This window comes from Macrosteles quadrilineatus, unplaced genomic scaffold (genome assembly GCF_028750875.1).
Source record: "Macrosteles quadrilineatus isolate MER2022 unplaced genomic scaffold, UCM_ALF_1.0 Scaffold_2__2_contigs__length_208266976, whole genome shotgun sequence".
Classification (NCBI taxonomy): domain Eukaryota; kingdom Metazoa; phylum Arthropoda; class Insecta; order Hemiptera; family Cicadellidae; genus Macrosteles; species Macrosteles quadrilineatus.
The window spans coordinates 78462625-78482554 of record NW_026542595.1 but is presented as its reverse complement, the minus strand read 5'-3'; the positions used below and the strand labels follow the sequence as shown (position 1 = coordinate 78482554).

Below are 19930 nucleotides of genomic sequence, written 5' to 3'. Positions count from 1 at the left end.
GATTCTTTATGTAAATGCAAGTGATCATTATGATTTTCAAAGCTAGGTTCAACCAAATTACAATGGATTTCTAAAACATCAAAAGATCTTAATTTAGGTAACTTAATTCCTTTAATTAAAGTGTCTGGTTCAATCATTTCATCCTTTAAACCTAATAAATCAGTTATAATAGCTGTTACTATAATTTTAACAGGTGATTTTATCACAATAAGAGAACCCTCATTTTCTAATAAAAACTCATTTTCATCAAAATTATCTGCTTTCTTTTTAAATTCTTTTAAGCTATTTTTAAAGTTTTCTTTTATAGTTTCTAATGTGTGATATCCTTTGTTTAAATTAAAATATTGATTTATTTCTTTTTCACCATTCTTAATAGTAAAACCATATACATTTTTATAATCATTTGGTACATTTAATACAAAATTATCTGAATAAAATCCACAAAGACCAATACTATAATTTCCATCCAAATGAATTGGATGTTCTAATCTTAGTTCAATCTTTGAAGAATTGCCTGTAATTTTAAATAATTTCATCTTATTTAAATGGAAAATTTTTTAAAGGAAAAAAATAAGATAAAATTTGATACATATGATGAAAAAATCAAGAATAATCAACCAATTAGATTGTTAATAATAGGATCAAGTGGTTCTGGTAAAACAACATTACTATTAAATTTCATCTATAAAAGATTGATACCATACACAAATTTATATGTTTTTAGTAAATCACTAGAGCAGCCTGCATATATAAAATTACAACATAGATTTAAAAATATTGAAATGAACATTAACAAAAAAGTTGCAAATTTCTTTGGTTCATGTGAAGATATAATTTCATTAAATGATTGTAAACCAAATTCATTAATTGTTTTTGATGATTGTATTTTAGAAAATCAAGATAAAATAAAAGAGTATTTTGTAATGGGTAGACATAAAAACATATCATGTATTTATCTTTCACAATGTTATTCAAAAGTTGACATTAAATTGATAAGGAATAATTTAAATATGTTATGTATTTTTAAGCAAAATAATCATTATATAAAACAAATTTTTGATCATTTTGTAGGTTCTGATATGTCATTTAATGAATTTAAGGATATTTGTAATGATTGTTGGAAAGAAAATTATGGATTTTTAACTATGAATTTGTTATTAAAAACAAATGAAGGAAAATATATGAATAAGTTTTCTAATATAAAATTTTCTTCTAAATAAATGTGGTGTATGCTTGATTTAATTGTTGATAAAGTATTTGTTATAATAATATTTGCCTTATCTTTAGTGTTTATTTTTCCTATTAAATTTACAGAAAATAAAAAATGATGTGTTTGTGTTTAATTTTAGATTTACTTATTATTTTTGTTTTATTTATATTAATCATTAGTGTAGTGTTGATTGTGCTTAATCGACATAGTTTATGTTTATGTTAACATGGTTTATGTTTATGTTAACATCATTTATGTTTATGTTAACATATTTTTTCTTTTAATAAATGGATAACATAACTGTTGACAAAGCTAAAAAGTTAGATGAAATTGAAAAAAAAATTAATAAAAGAATTTAAAAATCAGATTAAAATTGATGAAAATTATGAACAAATTAAACAAAAAGCATATGAACCAATAACATCTGCAATTGGTAAAGTAGAAAATAAAATTGGTGATGTTTTAAATGAAAATAAAAATTTAATGGATTTAGTACCTATTGTTAATCAATTTGCAAACATATCAATACCACAATCTGAAGAAGAATTTATGTTACCTTCAAGTACTCCATTTAGACCAATAAGAGAACAAATTATTGAAGAAGAATCAACATTTATAGATCCAAATATTGTTTCACCTCAAATATTAAATAAAATCATTGGTCCAATTGCACAAAAATATTTACCTAGAGCAAAAGATGATAAATTTGGTTTGTATTGGGATAAACATAAAAATCATTTATGATTGGTGATAAAATAACAGTAATTGATAATGATGATTTACTTGTTAATGGTAAAACATATACTGGCACTCAAGGTTTATGGAGATTATTGACATATAAAGACAAACCAGATGATAATTTATATAGTCAAGATGATTTAAATAATTACTCAAAAATTTTATGGGAAACAGATTCAATTTATAAAAATAATGATCCAAGTACTAGAAAACCAAAATCAAGTAAAGGTAATAAATATATGAATTTGATTAAATTTATTTGGGATTCTAAAGGAAATATTGAAGGATCTGGTATAAGAAAATATTCAGAAAATAAAATTGAATACAGATATATTGATGATTTAAACAAATTAGAAAGTATAATCAATTATATATATGCTCAAGAAAAAGCTGGAAATAATAACTTTATCAATGAAAAAAGGGCTATTAAAGATTTTATTTCAAACAAATTAGATGAATTAATTGAAAAACCTGATGGTATAAAATATTTAAAAAGAATATTACCAACTATAACATCACCAATTATAGGTTCAGGATTATTAAATGATTTTATAAATAATTTACCATTTGAATTGCATGTACCTGGTTTTCAATATCTAGGACCTGGAACTAAGCTACAAAAAAGATTAAAAAGAGGTGATCCTGGAATAAATGATTTAGATAAAGCTGCTAAAGAACATGATATATTTTATAGAGATCATAAAGATACAGAATCTAGAAATGATATTGCTGATAAAATATTACAAGATAAAGCATGGGATATAGCAACATCTAGTAATCATGATATAGGTGAAAGATTAGTTGCTTTACCAACATCAGGTGCTATGTGGTTAAAAAGAAAATTTGGAATGGGATTAGAAATAGGATTAAAATTTTAACCTATATAAATGGAGAAAGTTAAGATAAATTTAACTGATTATCAAAAATCTAAAATTAAATCTGCTTTTAAGAAAAATAAAAATTTGACTATACAATTTGAAATAGATCAATTTAAAAATGGTAATGATATATTATTATTAACTAAAAGACAATTGAATAAATTAGAAAAACATAAAAAATTAAATACTGGATTAAGACTTGAATTTTCTTACAATCAACTTAAACAAATAAAAGATGGTGGTTTATTAAATGAAATATTAAATGTTGCTGATTATATTCCTGGCATAAATAGTTTAACACCAAAAGTTAGAAGAGGAGCTAAAGTAGTAAAAGACAATGTTATTCCAAAATTTAGAGAATTTATAAATTGGTTAGATCAAGAATTAGCTAATGTAAAAGGATCTGGATTAGATAAAAAAACATTAAAATATGTTAAGAAAAAAATTTCAACCCATTGACTTTAGCTGATTTAGAAAAATTATGTCAAAATATTAAGAATTTTAGAGGTGTTTTTATGAGAGATATGCTTCCAAAAACTGTTAATAAATTTGAATGTGGTATAGTCAATTTAGATTCATTTTCTGGTAATGGAACTCATTGGATATGTTATTATAAAAAAGATAAAATTAAATATTACTTTGATTCTTATGGAAAAATTGTTAATAAACCTTTTAAGGAAATTGTTAAATATTTAGGAAAAGATAATATATTTTTTAATGATTCACAAATTCAAAATTATGATGATCCACCTATATGTGGTCATTTGTGTGTTTTTGTATTAAATGAGTTGAATAAAAATACAAGATTTGATAACATAATCAATAAATTAATTCTTAATAAATATGGATTCATTAAATATATTTGATCTATTTGGTAGACAGAAAAAAGATTTAATTGAAGTAAAAAATGATTATATTAATTCAAAATTAAATTCCATTTTTAATGATATTAATAAGGATTTAAAAAACCATATTAAGAAAACTAATAATTTGGTTAATGCTATTAGTTTATCTAAAAATTATTTAAGTATTAATTCTAGAAGAATTGTTAATGTAAAACCAAGTATTAATGATTATGATGTTGTTATAAAATCTGAGTTAAATGAAGTTTTAAATTCTATTATTAAGGTTGGTAATGATCATTCAAAAACTAAACAGGATTTAAATGAATTGGTTAATTCATTATTTAATCTAAAAATGTATGTTGAAGATTTAGAAAAACAACTTGAAGATAAACTTGCTGAAAAAATAAGATTAGTAACTGCTGGATTAGCACAAATATTAGAAGATAAACTTAATACAGAAAACCAAGAAGATCAATAATTTTTACTATATAAATGGAGTTTATTTACTGTCTTAAATGTAAACAAAAAACCAATTCTAAAGACATTCAAACAATAAAATTAAAAAATAAAAATATGGTTAAAGCAAAATGTTGTATATGTAATTCAAAGAAAAGTAGTTTTACAAAAATTTCCTCCTAATAAATGGCTCTATATAATTCATTTGATTATTTCATTATCAGAAACCAATTTCTATTAACCAATGAAGATTGGGATATTATTTCAGAAAAATATGAATTGAATGAAGATATGATCAGATTGTTTCAAAATAAACTAAATTGGGAAAAAATTGCACAATATCAAACATTAAGTATACAATTTATTGATGAGTTTATTAATTATCAACTTAATGCTTATATTAATTTGGTTTGTAAGTATCAAAATTTAGATGAAGATTTTATTGATAAATATAAAAATGATTTGGATTGGGAAATAGTGTTACAATATCAAAATATATCAGCAAAATTCATCATAGATCATGCACTGAATATTGAACAGTTTAAAGAAAAAATAGATTATGACGAGATTGATTAAATTATTCCAAAAATATTTATAAAACTATTCTTTATTACAAAAATTTTACTGGTTTTAAAAAACCTTTTTCTTTCCATATTTTTTTCATAAATTTCTCCTTAATAAATGGCTAATACTTATGAAATTGAAAGAGCTGAATATAAAAATTTTTATCCTTTATCTAAACTACATTTGAATGAACCAAACAAAAAAACTGAATTTAATATTGATTTTGGAGATGGTTTTTGTACATCTAAATTTCAATTTTATATTTCAGGAACACTAAAAAAATCTGATGATAGAGACTATGGTGCTACAGATAATGTAAAGTTGATTAATAATTTTGTACCATTCTTATTTTCAAAAATTGAAATTAGAAAACATAATAAATTAATTGAGGAAATCGAATATCCTGGACAATTAAGTACAATAAAAGGTACTGTTACTTATTCAAAAACAGAAGCAGTATCCAACATTTGTAATGGATTTCAATCAGATTTCAAAAAAACATTTGAAGCTGTGGGTAATCTATCACATTTTGGATTAGGTTTCTTTGAAAATGTTAATGTTCCAATATACAAAGGAGGATTCAATATATGTTTTGTTAGATCTGAAGATAATGATGCCATTTTTAGATGGAAAACTAAAAAAGTTGATGGAACTTTTGATGATACTACATTACCAAGTGCTGGAAAAATAATTATTGATGACTTTTTTATTAGAGTTCCAATAATTGAGTATAAAACTACAAGTAAAATTCAATATATTAATGAAATAACTAAAAAAGAAAAAATACTATTTCACTTTAATCATTGGCAATGTATTGAACAAAAGACAATAACTGGAAAAACAGTTAGTTTTGATATAACAAATATTTATCGAAACATCTATAATCCAAAATTTATAATAATTGGTTTTCAAAAAGGTAGAACTAATGATCAATTATATGACACTTCAAAATTTGATAGTATGTATATTAAAAATATTAGAGTAAAATTAAATGGTCACTATTATCCTGATGAATTAATAAATCTAGATATAAATAATGAAAAATTTAGAATTGTATATCAAATGTATCAAGATTATAAAAAGGTTTATTATAACAATAGTGAAATGTATTATGATCCAACAGAATTCATTGAAAATAGACCATTGTATGTGATTGATACTACAAAAACTCCTGTTAATATTTCTGGTTCAAAGAATGATATTATTATAAATATGGATTTTGATTATGATATAACTGTTGCTAGTAAAACTAATTGCTATGTGGTTGTTGTGTCTGAAAGATTATTAGAGTATAATGTGATTAAAAATGATATAACTGAAATCAAATAAAATTATTATAAAACCACCATTTATTTACTACTTTTTGACATATTTTTCAAAATATTATTATATTTTATGAATAATGAGACTACTATTGTTAATTTAAAATTTGTTTCATAAAAAAATATTAATAAATAAAAATTTTTGATTTTCAAGGTCACAAGAAATAAATATTTTAAATTTTATTATTTAATAAATTTGTACTTACCTTATAGATATATCATACCAAATTTCATGAAAATATCTTTAAAAACAAAGAAGTTATTAAGGTTTTTAGTTTAAGGGTAGTTCACCCTAAATTGGAAAATTTTAGTAAAAACATTGATTTTAAACATAATTTTTCATAATTTTTAAGTTTTAGAATTATTCAATAATTTTTTACATTTTTATAAATAAAATACAAAATAAGGGATGAAACTACCCTTAACATAAGTCAAAAACATTCTTTAATATTCAATGAGTGTATGTTTCAAATTTGGTTAAGATTGGTTTAAAAACACTCAAGTTATAACATACATTATATTTCAAATAATTTCATTCGATACTAACAATCGAATAATAAGTTGAAACATTCGATATTAACAGTTAAATTACTGAATAGGAATTCAAAATAACTCACACAAACATAAACAAATAATATTTACTGAACATTTCAGATTTATCAAAGCGTGCATTCAATGCACGCTTTCGTTGAACATCATTTGGTTTGGCAAAAAAAAAACTGTCATATAAAACAGCACAGTCACTTAAATTTTTCTACACAAAATATTTACTGTACAATTCAGATTTATCAAAGCGTGCTTTAGAAGCACACTGTCCTTGAATGTCATATGGTTTAGCAAAAAACTATCAAACAAAGCAGCAATCACTTGACCTTGAAAATTCTGATTGTTTTATAAACAAGTTATGATTACAAACAATAAAAATAGTCTATAAATAGTTCAATAAATCACTTTTACTTATTAAAATATTAGTTAAAAACACTTGAACAATCCAAATATGGGGATGAACACTTCAAACACATTTCACTTCACAACACGATAGTTTCACAATTTTCATAGTTAATCTTCTTTATACTTCATCTTCAATCAATAAATAATAAACTTTTACCATCAATAAACTCTTATTTTAAATATTTCTTCATAAAACAAAATGAGAATATACATAGAAAATCAGCCAGTCGACAGAGCCACACCCATTATGATAGCTAATGACGAGATTTTTGCTAACTTGACACTTTTTTTGTTCAATCGGCTAGTTTCATTAGCTAACTATTTAACCATTGATTATACATTTTAAGCATTAATTATAAAATACTTTTCGATTAGTTTAGATAAATCAAAATAATTATTTTAATCCACACTGCAATTTACTAACATTCAACTGGTTATTATTTTATTCAATCACTTATTTTCATAAAAAGATCGACCAAACAAATTAGGCCATAGACCATAATATTCCTTCAATAAGATTATATTTACAACACAATTTGTTTTTGTTGATTTTTACATTATCTTTAATCATACAGAAATGTATAATATATGAAATAGCACTAATTTTTAACAAGCTTTTCATTGGTGACATTTATTTTTAATTTAAATCAATACTTATCTTCTTATCTTAAGATTATCATTTTTGATAACATTTCATGTTTAAGTTTAAAATTATTTAAAATAAAATATGGACTTGTAATACATCAAATATCATTAGAATTTTCTGAGAAATTCAATACTTTTAATAAATTTTGAATAACTCAAATAGGAAAAATATTATTTACAAAAACAATAATTTAAATAAAATATTTAGAATATTTGAATAAAAAATTTTAAAATTTTACTTGCTTTTAAAAACATTTTGTTTTGTAGTCAATTTTATGTAAAATATAGACATATTCATGAAAATTTCATCAAAATTGTATACTTTTTCTAGAAAAATATGAAAATGTTAGAAATTGACCTAAAAGGGTAAAAAATTAAACATATTAGTATTGAAAAACAACAAATTTCATTAAATTATTAAAGTCTTCCTTTTTTGGTAAATTTTATTAATAAATAAATGCAAATTCAACAAAACTTCAATGGATTTTAAAGAAAGATTAAATATATTTTAATTAATAGAACAAACAATTTCTTTCTGTCAAAAACAGAGATTTTACATTGGTTTTCTGAACTCGTACTTTTTTGCGCTAGGATTGGTACATTACTATCTACTTATATATATATATATACGTCCGTGAACGCGATAACTTGAGTAATTTTTGTCCGATTTTGATGAAATTTGGTTTAAAGGTGTAAAGCGGGATAAACTTGAATGAGTTCGCGAACCAGCACGATCGGACCATGGGAACGGGGCTTTACGGGGGGTTTTATGGGGTAAAAATTGGTTTTTCTCACTTTTGACCCTCAAAACACAAAATTTCCTGATTTCTCTTTAGACCTTTTTAAAGAGCTTAAAAAAACAAATAATTTAGTATATAAAAGTATTTTTGTTCGATTATTAGTAACGGAGAAAATTAAAAAAATTGTAAATTTAAAATTCCCATGTTATTCTTATGGAGAATATTGTCAAATGTTGTAGTTTGCTTGTTTATGGATATATTTTGATCAAACTTGGCAAATTTATTTATTTTGTACTAAGCTATCAATATTTTACTCAAAAACACACTTTATTAGTTTCCTTGTAGCAGCAAACCTAGGTACTCGTTAAACCTAATGTTATTAAAATATATTTAACTGAAAATCAGTTCAGACAAATGGAAATTCGCTTAGTCGGCAGGTTTGCTGCGGCGGGGGTATTTTAGTGTTATTATGGATACCAGCCCAAAGCCCAGTTTTGGGTGTTGACGTTAATATTGTCAATCGTGTCGCGACTCCGCTAGCCAGCATTGCCTTGCAATTTATTTGTGGTGTTGTTGAGTGTCACAAAGTATTGATTACATCGATTGCTACATCACTTTCGGTTGTTTGGATCGTGGGATGGAATGCATGGACTGACTGTTCTGCTGACATGATGTGTCATCATTCTGTGTGACGTGTAGGATCGCCGAACCTGGGGGTAGTCAGTCAGAGTCGAGCTCGAGGTGTCGGTGAGTCGCGGTTATGCGGTACCATCCCCTTCTCCGCGGGTGGGCATGTCCGTTTCCCAAATATGTTCAATTTTAAATAGTTTCATCTAAATGGTCTGTATTTTCCATTGTCAGTGACTTATTAAGCCACCGTTATAATTTAAGTATTGCATTCGCTTCTGTATTCGATCATTAAGTTTCTACCCTTCCCGTGCGTGGTTGTTACAGACTTTGTGCATTTATTGAGAACATTTCACCTAACATTATAAATTGTTTTCTTCAAAGCACAATTGACATTTAAAGATCTTTTGATAGTCAGCCAAGTTCTCCTCCCTGTGAATATTTATAATATAATTAATTGTAACTATGAGACTTTGGTTGTTATACTCTGGCTAAACCTAAGATAGCAACCCTATGTTCACTTATCACAGAACTTAAGAACTGTAAATAAGTCATGGTAAATAAATTTGTACTCTAAAAGAATCACGAAGATTTCTCATTTATGTAAATAAATATTCTAATAGCTTAATCTTACAGTTGTAAAGAATAGTAAAGGAATAACCCTGAGTAGGGAATCCGTATAGTTCATAATTTATTAGTCCAAAATCAAAAGCACTACCAAAATTTATTTTTTATAATAAGCTAAATGAAACAAATCACCAATTATACAGTATAGTGAGGAAAAGGCAATAGAGTTATCACAATATAGAATATTAGTACTGTAAATACAATACATACGCATTGTTTATTTTATAAGTAAAGATACATGGCCTTTTGGTCTGTTCAAATTTATAAAACAATTAAAAAAAAAATACTGAAGACATAAGAACAACCCGTAATTTTTAACTTGTTGACATGATAAACAAATTAAAACATAGTTCCTCTTATCATATTTTAATACAAACAGGGAAATAAATGTTTCGATCTTAAAATAGGGTACATTATACATAGCCTTGTGAATAAACTATTTGTACTAGGTGGTGACTAAATATAAATATTTTATAAATTATATGTGTCATCAAATATAATTCTATTAAAGGAAGATTGCGTTTTCCTTATTTGTTAATTCTGTTGTAAAGTCTGACGAAGAAGTTTACAGGCCAGTAATAAAACTTTTATTGTGTTCATAAAACATCATATAATTAAAAGCGTAAACACAAATTGCTTCATAAGAAGAAAATGAAAGGTATGTTGGGAATTAAATGTAGGCTAGTGAAAGATGTTATAATAACATACAAGTGCGTGCATATTATTTTAATATCTGCACGAGCCTAATCTAATTTTACAAAGAATTAACAGAAGGAGCGTGTTACTTATTGACGTAACCCTTAATTTCTATCCTTACTAATACTAATATGATTGGATAACTGCTTGTGGAAGCTAAATGCTCCCAGCTGAATACAATATTAATTAATTTTGACAGTAACATACCCAGTGCAACTGTTAAGACTGTCTCCTAGGAGGCGATGTTAACTACAATAATTGAGAGTTTACAGTTGAAATATGTATTATAGGTCAGGTAAGTTTATTACCGCTCGTCAATGATAATTCCAACATTAATGACAACATTATTTTTAAAACTTCTCCACAGAAAATATTTATTAGGCTCCCAGTAGAAGCTAATAAATAAATTATTCTACCAACGTACTCCGTGCTAGGAAACTTTCATATGTTACGGCTTGCTGGGTTGTTACGTAGATAATGATCTTGGATTTTTATCGTTAATTTCGACATTTGATCTAAAATATGATTGATAAATGATCTCGAGAAAATTTGATAATTGAAATGTACTGATTTATATGTAAACATTTCTACAGGTTATTTTAGTTTTCAATTGATATAAAAAGAAAGCGTCATAGAATTGTGGAACTATGCTAATTAGTTGTGTACATGATTGTGAGTTTTCGCGATATTACAAAATTATATTAATCCTTTTTATTCAATCGAAGTGGCAAATGTTGTGTGAAAAATTCAATGTTAAAACTTCCATCCTCTTGGATTATAACATTTTAAAATGTAGTCTTGAAACAACAATGTTAGATATGTCTAACTATTGACAAGAACAAGAACGCAACAATAAGCTATAGCCAATTAAATAAATCGAGACATAATTTCAAAACATGTGATTGCTTGCAGTCGAAATGTACAGCTAAGCCTAAAACAGCTGTCTTTTACTCCCTAGGGACTAAAAAGTATTTTTACTCCCTGGGGAATAATAGAGCTACCTTAAACCCGCAGGCCGCTACGCAAGTATTAAAACCGTTGTAGAAATATCAAAAATAGTTTTCAATGTATATTTGCTGTTTTAAAAATTTCTATGGCAAATCTCTAGTGACGTACATACAAAATAAATGTAATAAAAATCTGATAACTAAGAAAATGTATTAGTATTGTTAAAAATGTTTAACATACGTACGTGTTTTAACATTCTTTAAGTATATTTTTAATGAATGCCTTTCAATGACCTCACGATCCCCCCCCCCCAAGCGAGGAGGGTAAGCGTTTAGCTGAGGGTTAAAGCAAGAACCGGACCCTCGGTTTGTACTAAATCTACAGTAAAGGTATACAGTGTACGTTTGATCAGACCGTTATAACTAGCTTAGGTTTGCGACTTATTCATCAAATATACCGCAGCCCAGTCGACCACATCACGAGTCTAATAGGATTTAGGCGTTTGATGGTAATGGAGAAGAATTTTACAATTATTTGTAAATGAGTGAATCGTATATTTCTGTGCTTTGATTAGGTTTTAAATCAATTGTATTATATAAATATATCGAGTTCTGTGTACTTTGTATAGGTTTATATTAGTGACCGATTCCTTTGCTATCGAAATCAACAATGCTTATTATAGTTTAGGTTAATACAATTTATGGACCTGTTTTATAAACGTATTAGGTAATACTTTGCTTAATAAACCAAATATTCTAACATTTATATACGAATAACTTCGTTAAGCAGTTGATTATACAATTAAAATAAGTCAATAGATAATCTTGAATTTCGACCACACAAGAGTAGTTTGTTTAAGCTTAAAACAATCTACTTACCACATTTGGTATTCCTAAAGCATGCTTCACTATCACTAGATTCACTTCCTTAGGATCTAAGCTGCCAAGTTAAGTAACTAAGTTAAGCTAGTTCGTGTGCTGAATCAGTATCGCGCCTTCTCTGCATTCCGAGTGATTGGTTGGCAAGAGAGTCACACACGAATATTTTTGATCGAAAGTCGTGTTTAGCCTTAAACGGACTGAATACATTATGTGCTTTAATAACATTATGGGAGTATTTTCGGAGTTGTAACCAATTTTTTTTTTCACTAGGTAGCTGGATTTGTTCAACTCCAGATAGTAATATGTGCATGATTCCGATGTAAAGCAAATAAGATGTTCAGATATTTACAGAAGAAGTCAGATTATGTTGTGACATGCAATTTTAGTATAAAGGAATTCTTAGCCAAATTATGATACATTCAAACTAAATCATCCTGTATTCAATTTTATTTTTATCTTAAATTTGTTTACTTAATTCAAAGTGGATTTGATTGTACAAAGTAGACTTGGTGATTTACTTATCGTTGATATTGTGTTATCAATTAATGTCAATCATTTACTTGATTGTTTATTGATTATTCCGATTTAAGTTGACTTTAATTATAAAATATTTGATAAAACCTGGTACGTACAGCTTTGTCATCCTTCTCCTCCATGAACGTACTACGCGTTTGGATGCTAATACATAATCTACGGGTAACCCAAATATTAAGGGTTAGTCCATCATTTAGATAGTTGCGTTATATTTTCTTTATAATACACACAACTTTAAAACAAGTTGTCTTAAAATGTTAAAGGCCTTCATTTACGAGTGCGCACATGAAAAATGCCGAATTCCGATGGCAAAAAGTTGATATCCGAACGTAATTGCCCTTCTTAACTATTAAATATATAAGAATGGTTATGTACCTTGTCATATAACTTACTTAGCTTACTAATACAGTATTAAATTTTGTTGATATTTTACTACTAACTAAAATTAAGCTCGATTTATTTAGTATATTTATAACTATGTCAATATAATGTAATGTGTAATGTCAATTTTCATTATTGATTTAGGTATTAAACACATGCTGTAGGTTTTGGCATGCCAACACTACATAAAATTATTTTGGTAAATGTCCAAATAATAATTTTGGCACTAGCACTTATTAAAGTAATGACCTACACAAAATGGTTTGCTGTATAACGTTTTGAGATAATGATGCTATAACCAACTTGCTTACTGCTATTTCTTTATGTGGTTAAACGTATGCGAATTCGTTTTGCTAAATGGGGTAGATTTACTATTGCATTGTCAGTCTCGACTGTTTCTTTTCTAAGTGATTTATAATACAAAAATAATACCATATTATATTTCACTGTTTGCAGATGAGATGGTGTAACATACAAATCCTGACTATTTGATACATTTAATACAAAGTATACTGATAAATTAAATAGGAAAAGAGGAAATCATGTTAACAATACACGTGCATTCTTATAATCTGTAAAATTGAAACGTTTTCTTTGGTTATTTTTATAAATAACGCTATTTTAATACTTAATCAAATGTTAAATTATTGAAAACCAAGATGTGTAATAAGACTGAATACGTGAAACTTAGAGCTCGGGTATAAAAAAATCACTTTACACTTTAATGTTGAAATATACTACTTATTGATTAAAAAATTATAAAATATGACATGTTTAGAAAAATAATTTTTCTACCTATAGTTTTGGCAATGGTTTGGATATTATAAGTCCAATTCTCATACAAAAAAAACAGAAATACGATTCGACGATGTATCGGCACGTCTGACACGGTTACTCTTTTGAGGCTATTTCTACAGAACAAGTTGAAATTGGCTCTTGACATTTCTTTGTCAGCTTCAACAGTTTGCACTCAAGCACCACATGTCAATATCAAGTCTACGTGTATCATCTCTGAGAGGTAAGGGTTCTATTGGGTTTGACCTCTTTTTACTATTATAAAAAAGCTGTATTCCCGTAAAATAATTGTACGAAGAGTTTCCTTTTTTAAACGTTACATGCATAGTAGCAAGGAATCTGAATTCCTGTAGAAGACCAAGCCATTCCAAAAAATTAACGGATTATGGGTAGCTTTCTGCTGATTACTTTTAAGTAATTAGATTGTTACATAATTTTTTTTTCATCAAGAGTTATCAATTGGCTGAAATATTTTTGTACATGTTACTATTTCGATTAGTATATCGGTTATATTTAATTTTAAACCTTAAGCACAGACATAAGAAAATCTGACTTAACATCACAGTAACTCTAGCTGGTAATCACAACGACCAATTTTTCATAAATATTTAAACAGATAATAACAAAGATTGGGTTTCACCGTATCAAGTACTGGGTTAGGTGGTAGTATTTGTAATGGCCGATAAAGAGGCAACGAGAAATTCTAAATACGGTTCAATGCGTGTGTGAGAGAAGCTCAGAAAAAACAAAGTTATGAAAACACGCGTAAGCTTAACACATTTTCACGTGTCACTTGCCATAACCAATATTATGATTGATGAAACTGATCTGGCGTCAGACATCGATATTGCAGAAGACACAAAACCGATCGATCGATTGGTTGTCGTTAGTTTAGGAGGGTGTTTTTAATATTCTTTTTAAATCAATTAAGTTTCAATTATAAACATAGCACTTCTAAGATAAGCGTTGATTGAAATTATTCTACAAAAAATTATTCTACATGCTAATTTTCTTACGAAAATTTTATAAATTTTTAAATATTTTAAATCTAAAACCAATAAACTACTATATTAATACTTGCTTGTTTATTTTTCAGCTGCAGCATTTTTACCAACAACAAATTACAGTGAATTAGAAATTGGAGAAGGAAACAAATAAAATACATATGCACATTTATTAAACAAATCTATCTCTAAAATCTGAAAAAGGTAAAGTAGATATTAAATTTGTTTTCTAACTTTCTCAAATGACAGGAAATTAAAAAAGTCATCCTAAAATGGTTACCAGTATTTACGTGTTTCATATTGGGAACTGAAATATATTTTTCCTTATGTAAACTGAAAAATGATATAATATAGAATACATTAAATATAATACACATGTGGTGCCCAAGTAAAGGTTGGGTACTCTCTAATATAGAAAACAGTGTTACAAACTTACCAGTCAAGCTTTGTTTAGCATGCTTTGAAATGCAAATGTAAGTATGTAAACATCGCGGTTTTCATTTGTTCAAAAACAATTTCAAACATCCAAAAAATACATTTTAGTTAAATTATTACGTTAACAGGGCTAAAATTGAGGTAAATAAGGACAAGACCAATCTTTTAATCGAATACATTATCCATCAAAGAGTAAAACTTCAGCTTCAGCTATTTTTGGCTCAGCTATTATGGCTTTCACTAGATATAAATTCAACTTTTAACAATAATTCTGGACAGAACTCCTTCAATATCTAACCTCATATATCCGACAACGTCTACATTTGGTACTAACAGGGAATTTGAAATTAATAATAATATCAAGTAGTATGTCATATTTACGCAATATTTCACCCTTTAAAGGTTGATCTCCTACTACAGAAAAACTGCGACTTTATACAATACAAATCTTAAGGTCACATTTTCTGGTCTTTTGGACGATCAATCATAATCCAGACTCCAGGTAGCACTGAACACCTGAAAATAGACTGTGCAATCCATTTATAACAAAACTTTACAACACTTTCTCTAACAATGAATCGTAAAATAGTTATAAAGTATCTATTTGATTACTTTACGGACTCATATTGGCGCATTGTGTAGAGTCAAAGACCACAAAAATCACCTTAACCGTTTGATCTTACTTTAACCCGGTCATTAATATTACATTTATACTTAATGGCTTACGTAATTTACAAAATGGTAGTTACTATATTTTCTGTCATTATTGAGCCAATAAATATTCTTTAATAATAATCTTATCTCGCGACTTTTGAAGACTCTTCAGTGAAAGAGGCTCTTTTATTTAGGATCAGAATACAGTTAAGACTAGAATGAATAGCAAGAAAATGTCTTGATGTTTTGTAAGCTATGTTGCTGATGAGCATGATATGCTAAATCGGTAAATATATTCTTTTGTTGCAAGGCACAAGTATGTTAACATGCGAACAAACTTTCAAGTCTTTAATATAAAAAGGGAAATATATATGTAGCAGAATATTATACATTTTAATAACCACATTGTATAGTTGAATATGAACCTGCACTAGACACGTATCAGATCCTCAAAGGTGAATATTCCCATGTAGCTACAGTTTAGCCTGCAGGTTTAATTTCTCAAATTCCTCCCTGAACACAGTTATGGGGTACCAGGTTTTGCTTTAGAAAATATCACGATTACTGTACAATAATTTTAAGTCACAATATAGTTTTATTGTATAGTTTTTTTATTTATATTTAGAGAAAATACGTTCTTTGAATGTGTAATCAAGGATCAGAGGGGAATTTAATTTATGAATGTGGTGTTCAGTAAAACGGTATTAGGTGATAACTTTTAAATAAAAGAATTAGTGCTCGATGCGTCTGTATTTTTACCTTTAACAAAAGCGCATACTTTAAAAGTCCTTATACAAAATCATATTTTTTATACTACTTTTTATAAGATTCAAATCATATTATCATGTTTTAATTGTTTTTTTTTTTTTTTTTTAGTTGCTTCGTGATAAAAAGATATACTCAAGTATATTGTATTGTCCAAACTAACATCTTTAGTCGAGATTTTACGTTTTAGTTTTATTTCAAATTACGGTAACTTTATTTTTTTGAGTAACTCTATCTTTAAAAATCGGAAATGACTCAAATTAATTTTATTCATTTACTGTTGTTTTTAAACAAGTAAAATGTATTATTTCTTGCCTTGTTTAGTGAATATTGTTTGTATGATAAATTTAATCTATACTTATTTAATTATAATAATATTTTGATTAAGAAGAGTATTCATAAGAGATTTATTGACTAGAATTATTATTTGACTTTAATAACTTGAGTAAAAAAGAGCTTAAGTATAGTAATATTTTTTACATTTATTACATTTTATTATTTACTGAATAGGTTATTCTGAACAATCTAAGTTTCGGGCGGATGTATACGTTCCAAAAAGGTTGTTTTCAAAGTGATGTCTTTGTGTGTGAGTGTTTGTACAGAGCTACTGACCATATCTGTGTTTTCATTTAGAAGAGATTCGGTACGTGGGTACCAATTCATGGTATTTCCAGCCGGTTGTTTTACTTGTTTTTAAATTTTAAAATTTAATAATGATTTTGTGATAAAAACCCTAGAAAAAAATAATGAATGTTCAAAGTTCACAGTTGCTCCCACCGATTACTTATGGATAAGGGTTGTCAACAAACTAATGAACAAAAGTATGTGTGTATATGTGTGTGAAGTATGTGTTTGTATGTGAGTATGTGTCATATCGCTGATACAGTTTATTTACCGAATTATGAGTGTCTTGTTTACATTGTAATTTTACGTATCAGATTTAGACAAGATAATCAATCAATGAGGCCTTCAACAACTTTCATTGCAGATAATTAGATTGCCCCATGACCACGTCCTATATTACAGCAAAGAAATAAGGGACAATATATTACGTATATATTATATTTAAAGTATCTGCTAGCCTCCGACAGAACGATAAGTCAACATTAATCAACCTTGCATTAGTCAACAAATGATTATGCCCTCGTTGATATTAATGAATAAAGTCGTCATAAGGCTTAAACCATAGCGCCCAATTTGTATATTTTTCCGCTGGTGTCCGCTACTTTAATATACCAACAATTTCTAGTTCACAACTCGGCTTGGAAGAAATAAAAAGCTCTTTAATAAAACTTGGCCAACATTCGATCCAACACCAATTGATCTTTCATATTCTCTTGGATTTAAAATACTCAACACTATGTTTTGTCCATGCAAGGTTACCTTATTTTAGCGAGAAATCAGGCCAACGCTGTGGTAGCTAAAGTAACACTCAACCTGCTGAAGTAAAGCAAGCATTTCATTTCTGATAAGATTTTGCGATTTCATTGACCAGAGTGATATCTCACGTCCCTATAAACAGTTTTTGATAAATACACAGTTTTGATAAGTGGTTTAACACCAAACTTGATTATTAATGTGCCTAACATAAATAAAACTGATTTATATGCTTAAGCGGTTTTGTTGTGTATTTTTTTTATTGAATTGCTATTACAACTTATTATAAATTGAAAATATACAATGTTTCTAGGAAAGCAGAGATATTTGAAGATACTAGTCAAACAGCCTTTAAGGGCGACAACGTGTTGTGACGTTGGTGATGTAAACATGTTTTTAAGAGATTGTCCAGAATACAGAGAGGCTGCGCTACTTGATGCGGACCACGACTGTGTTATTCTGTTACAATACAACTTACTGTTGCGACGGAAGAGTTTTCTGGAAATCTATGTTTTTCCCCAATAAGTGTATTCGTATTTGAGACAGAGGTACTTAATTTCTTAATATAGTTTAGTAATACATATTTTTTCATGATCATTACACAATATGTAAAACTACACCGTTAATCAATAAAAAATTAAAAATAGTCCAAAATACATGTAACTAAGCTTACAAGTTTGAAGTACTATTTACTATTTTCAAATTACACACGAAGATATAGTACATCGATAAAATATCTCTGCACAATAAAGCTCAATCTAAAATTAAACTGTTCATTTACCATACCAATTGAAACCTACATACCCAAATTTGAATGTTGAGAAGTTGAAATAAATACGAAATGCGTTTGTTCAAAACATATTGTAGGCTTTATAATAATTACTTTTTCGATTAAAAATCTCCGTTGACGAAATGTATTAATGTTAAGCAGTGGGTCAGAACCCCATACAAATTGAGAATATACATAATTGCCTTACGTAGAAGATTGCTATGCTTAAACTATAATATAACTATAATATAATTTAACTTGAAAACTAATAGATACTGTAAAAATGGGAAACAAAAAGGGGTGATAATAATTATAATTATACAATGCAAACAAATTGAAGTTTATTCTAGTGTATATACAAATCTTACTGATGGATATGTTAAAATAAATAACTGCATACACGCTACAATAGAGATGTATAACTTGATTATTTAAAATTAAATAAAGTATTTTAGAAAAATCAATCAAAATAAAATTGTTTCTGTCCCAAATCGTGAGTATAAAGAAAAACTACTGTGTTTTTAGTACGTGGAGGAATACTGGAAGTAGGTACATTTACAGTCTGTACTATAAGATCGACATTCACAGCACCACGATGGTGTAACGCTATGCAGTATATTAAATACACTATCTATCGTGTGAAACTGGTCATATGTATCCTTCGAGTACATGATTTAATAAACGATTCCAGGGTTTGTGTGAAGTTTATATTCGTTTATTTACGTAGGTTGTACGTTAAAAGCCAACCCATGAGTTTAAGAGTGCATCAGATTATTAATTTTATTAATGTATTGTTACAAGTAATTTTAATTTTAGCAAAATATATGAGTTTGCGTTTACCTTGCGTACGGTCGGCGAAACACAGTAAGCTTTAAATTCTTATAATATGTGAATAGTTTTTCTATATACACAAATATTCCATCGTTACCGTGCATGATTACTATGACAAACGATTTACGTACACATATTTAAAATTATGTAATATTAGTATATTAGTTGTTGAAATCATAAAAGAGATATGAATATTTCATATAGATATTTGTAAGTACTTTTGAAAGATCTATAAAATTAATTATAATAAACAACCG

At 27.2% G+C, this 19930-nt stretch overlaps 1 protein-coding gene across 1 annotated transcript in view; it reads left to right on the top strand.

The window, feature by feature from the left end:
- LOC128984464 (lipase 1-like) overlaps positions 1-18598 on the top strand; it is a 25739-nt gene extending 7141 nt beyond the window's left edge. The window contains exons 6-7 of the mRNA XM_054403785.1: positions 13998-14061; positions 18387-18598. Of these exons, the coding sequence (XP_054259760.1) occupies positions 13998-14061; positions 18387-18598 (276 nt within the window). The remainder of the gene's footprint in view (positions 1-13997; positions 14062-18386) is intronic.
- The last annotated feature ends 1332 nt before the right edge of the window (positions 18599-19930 follow it).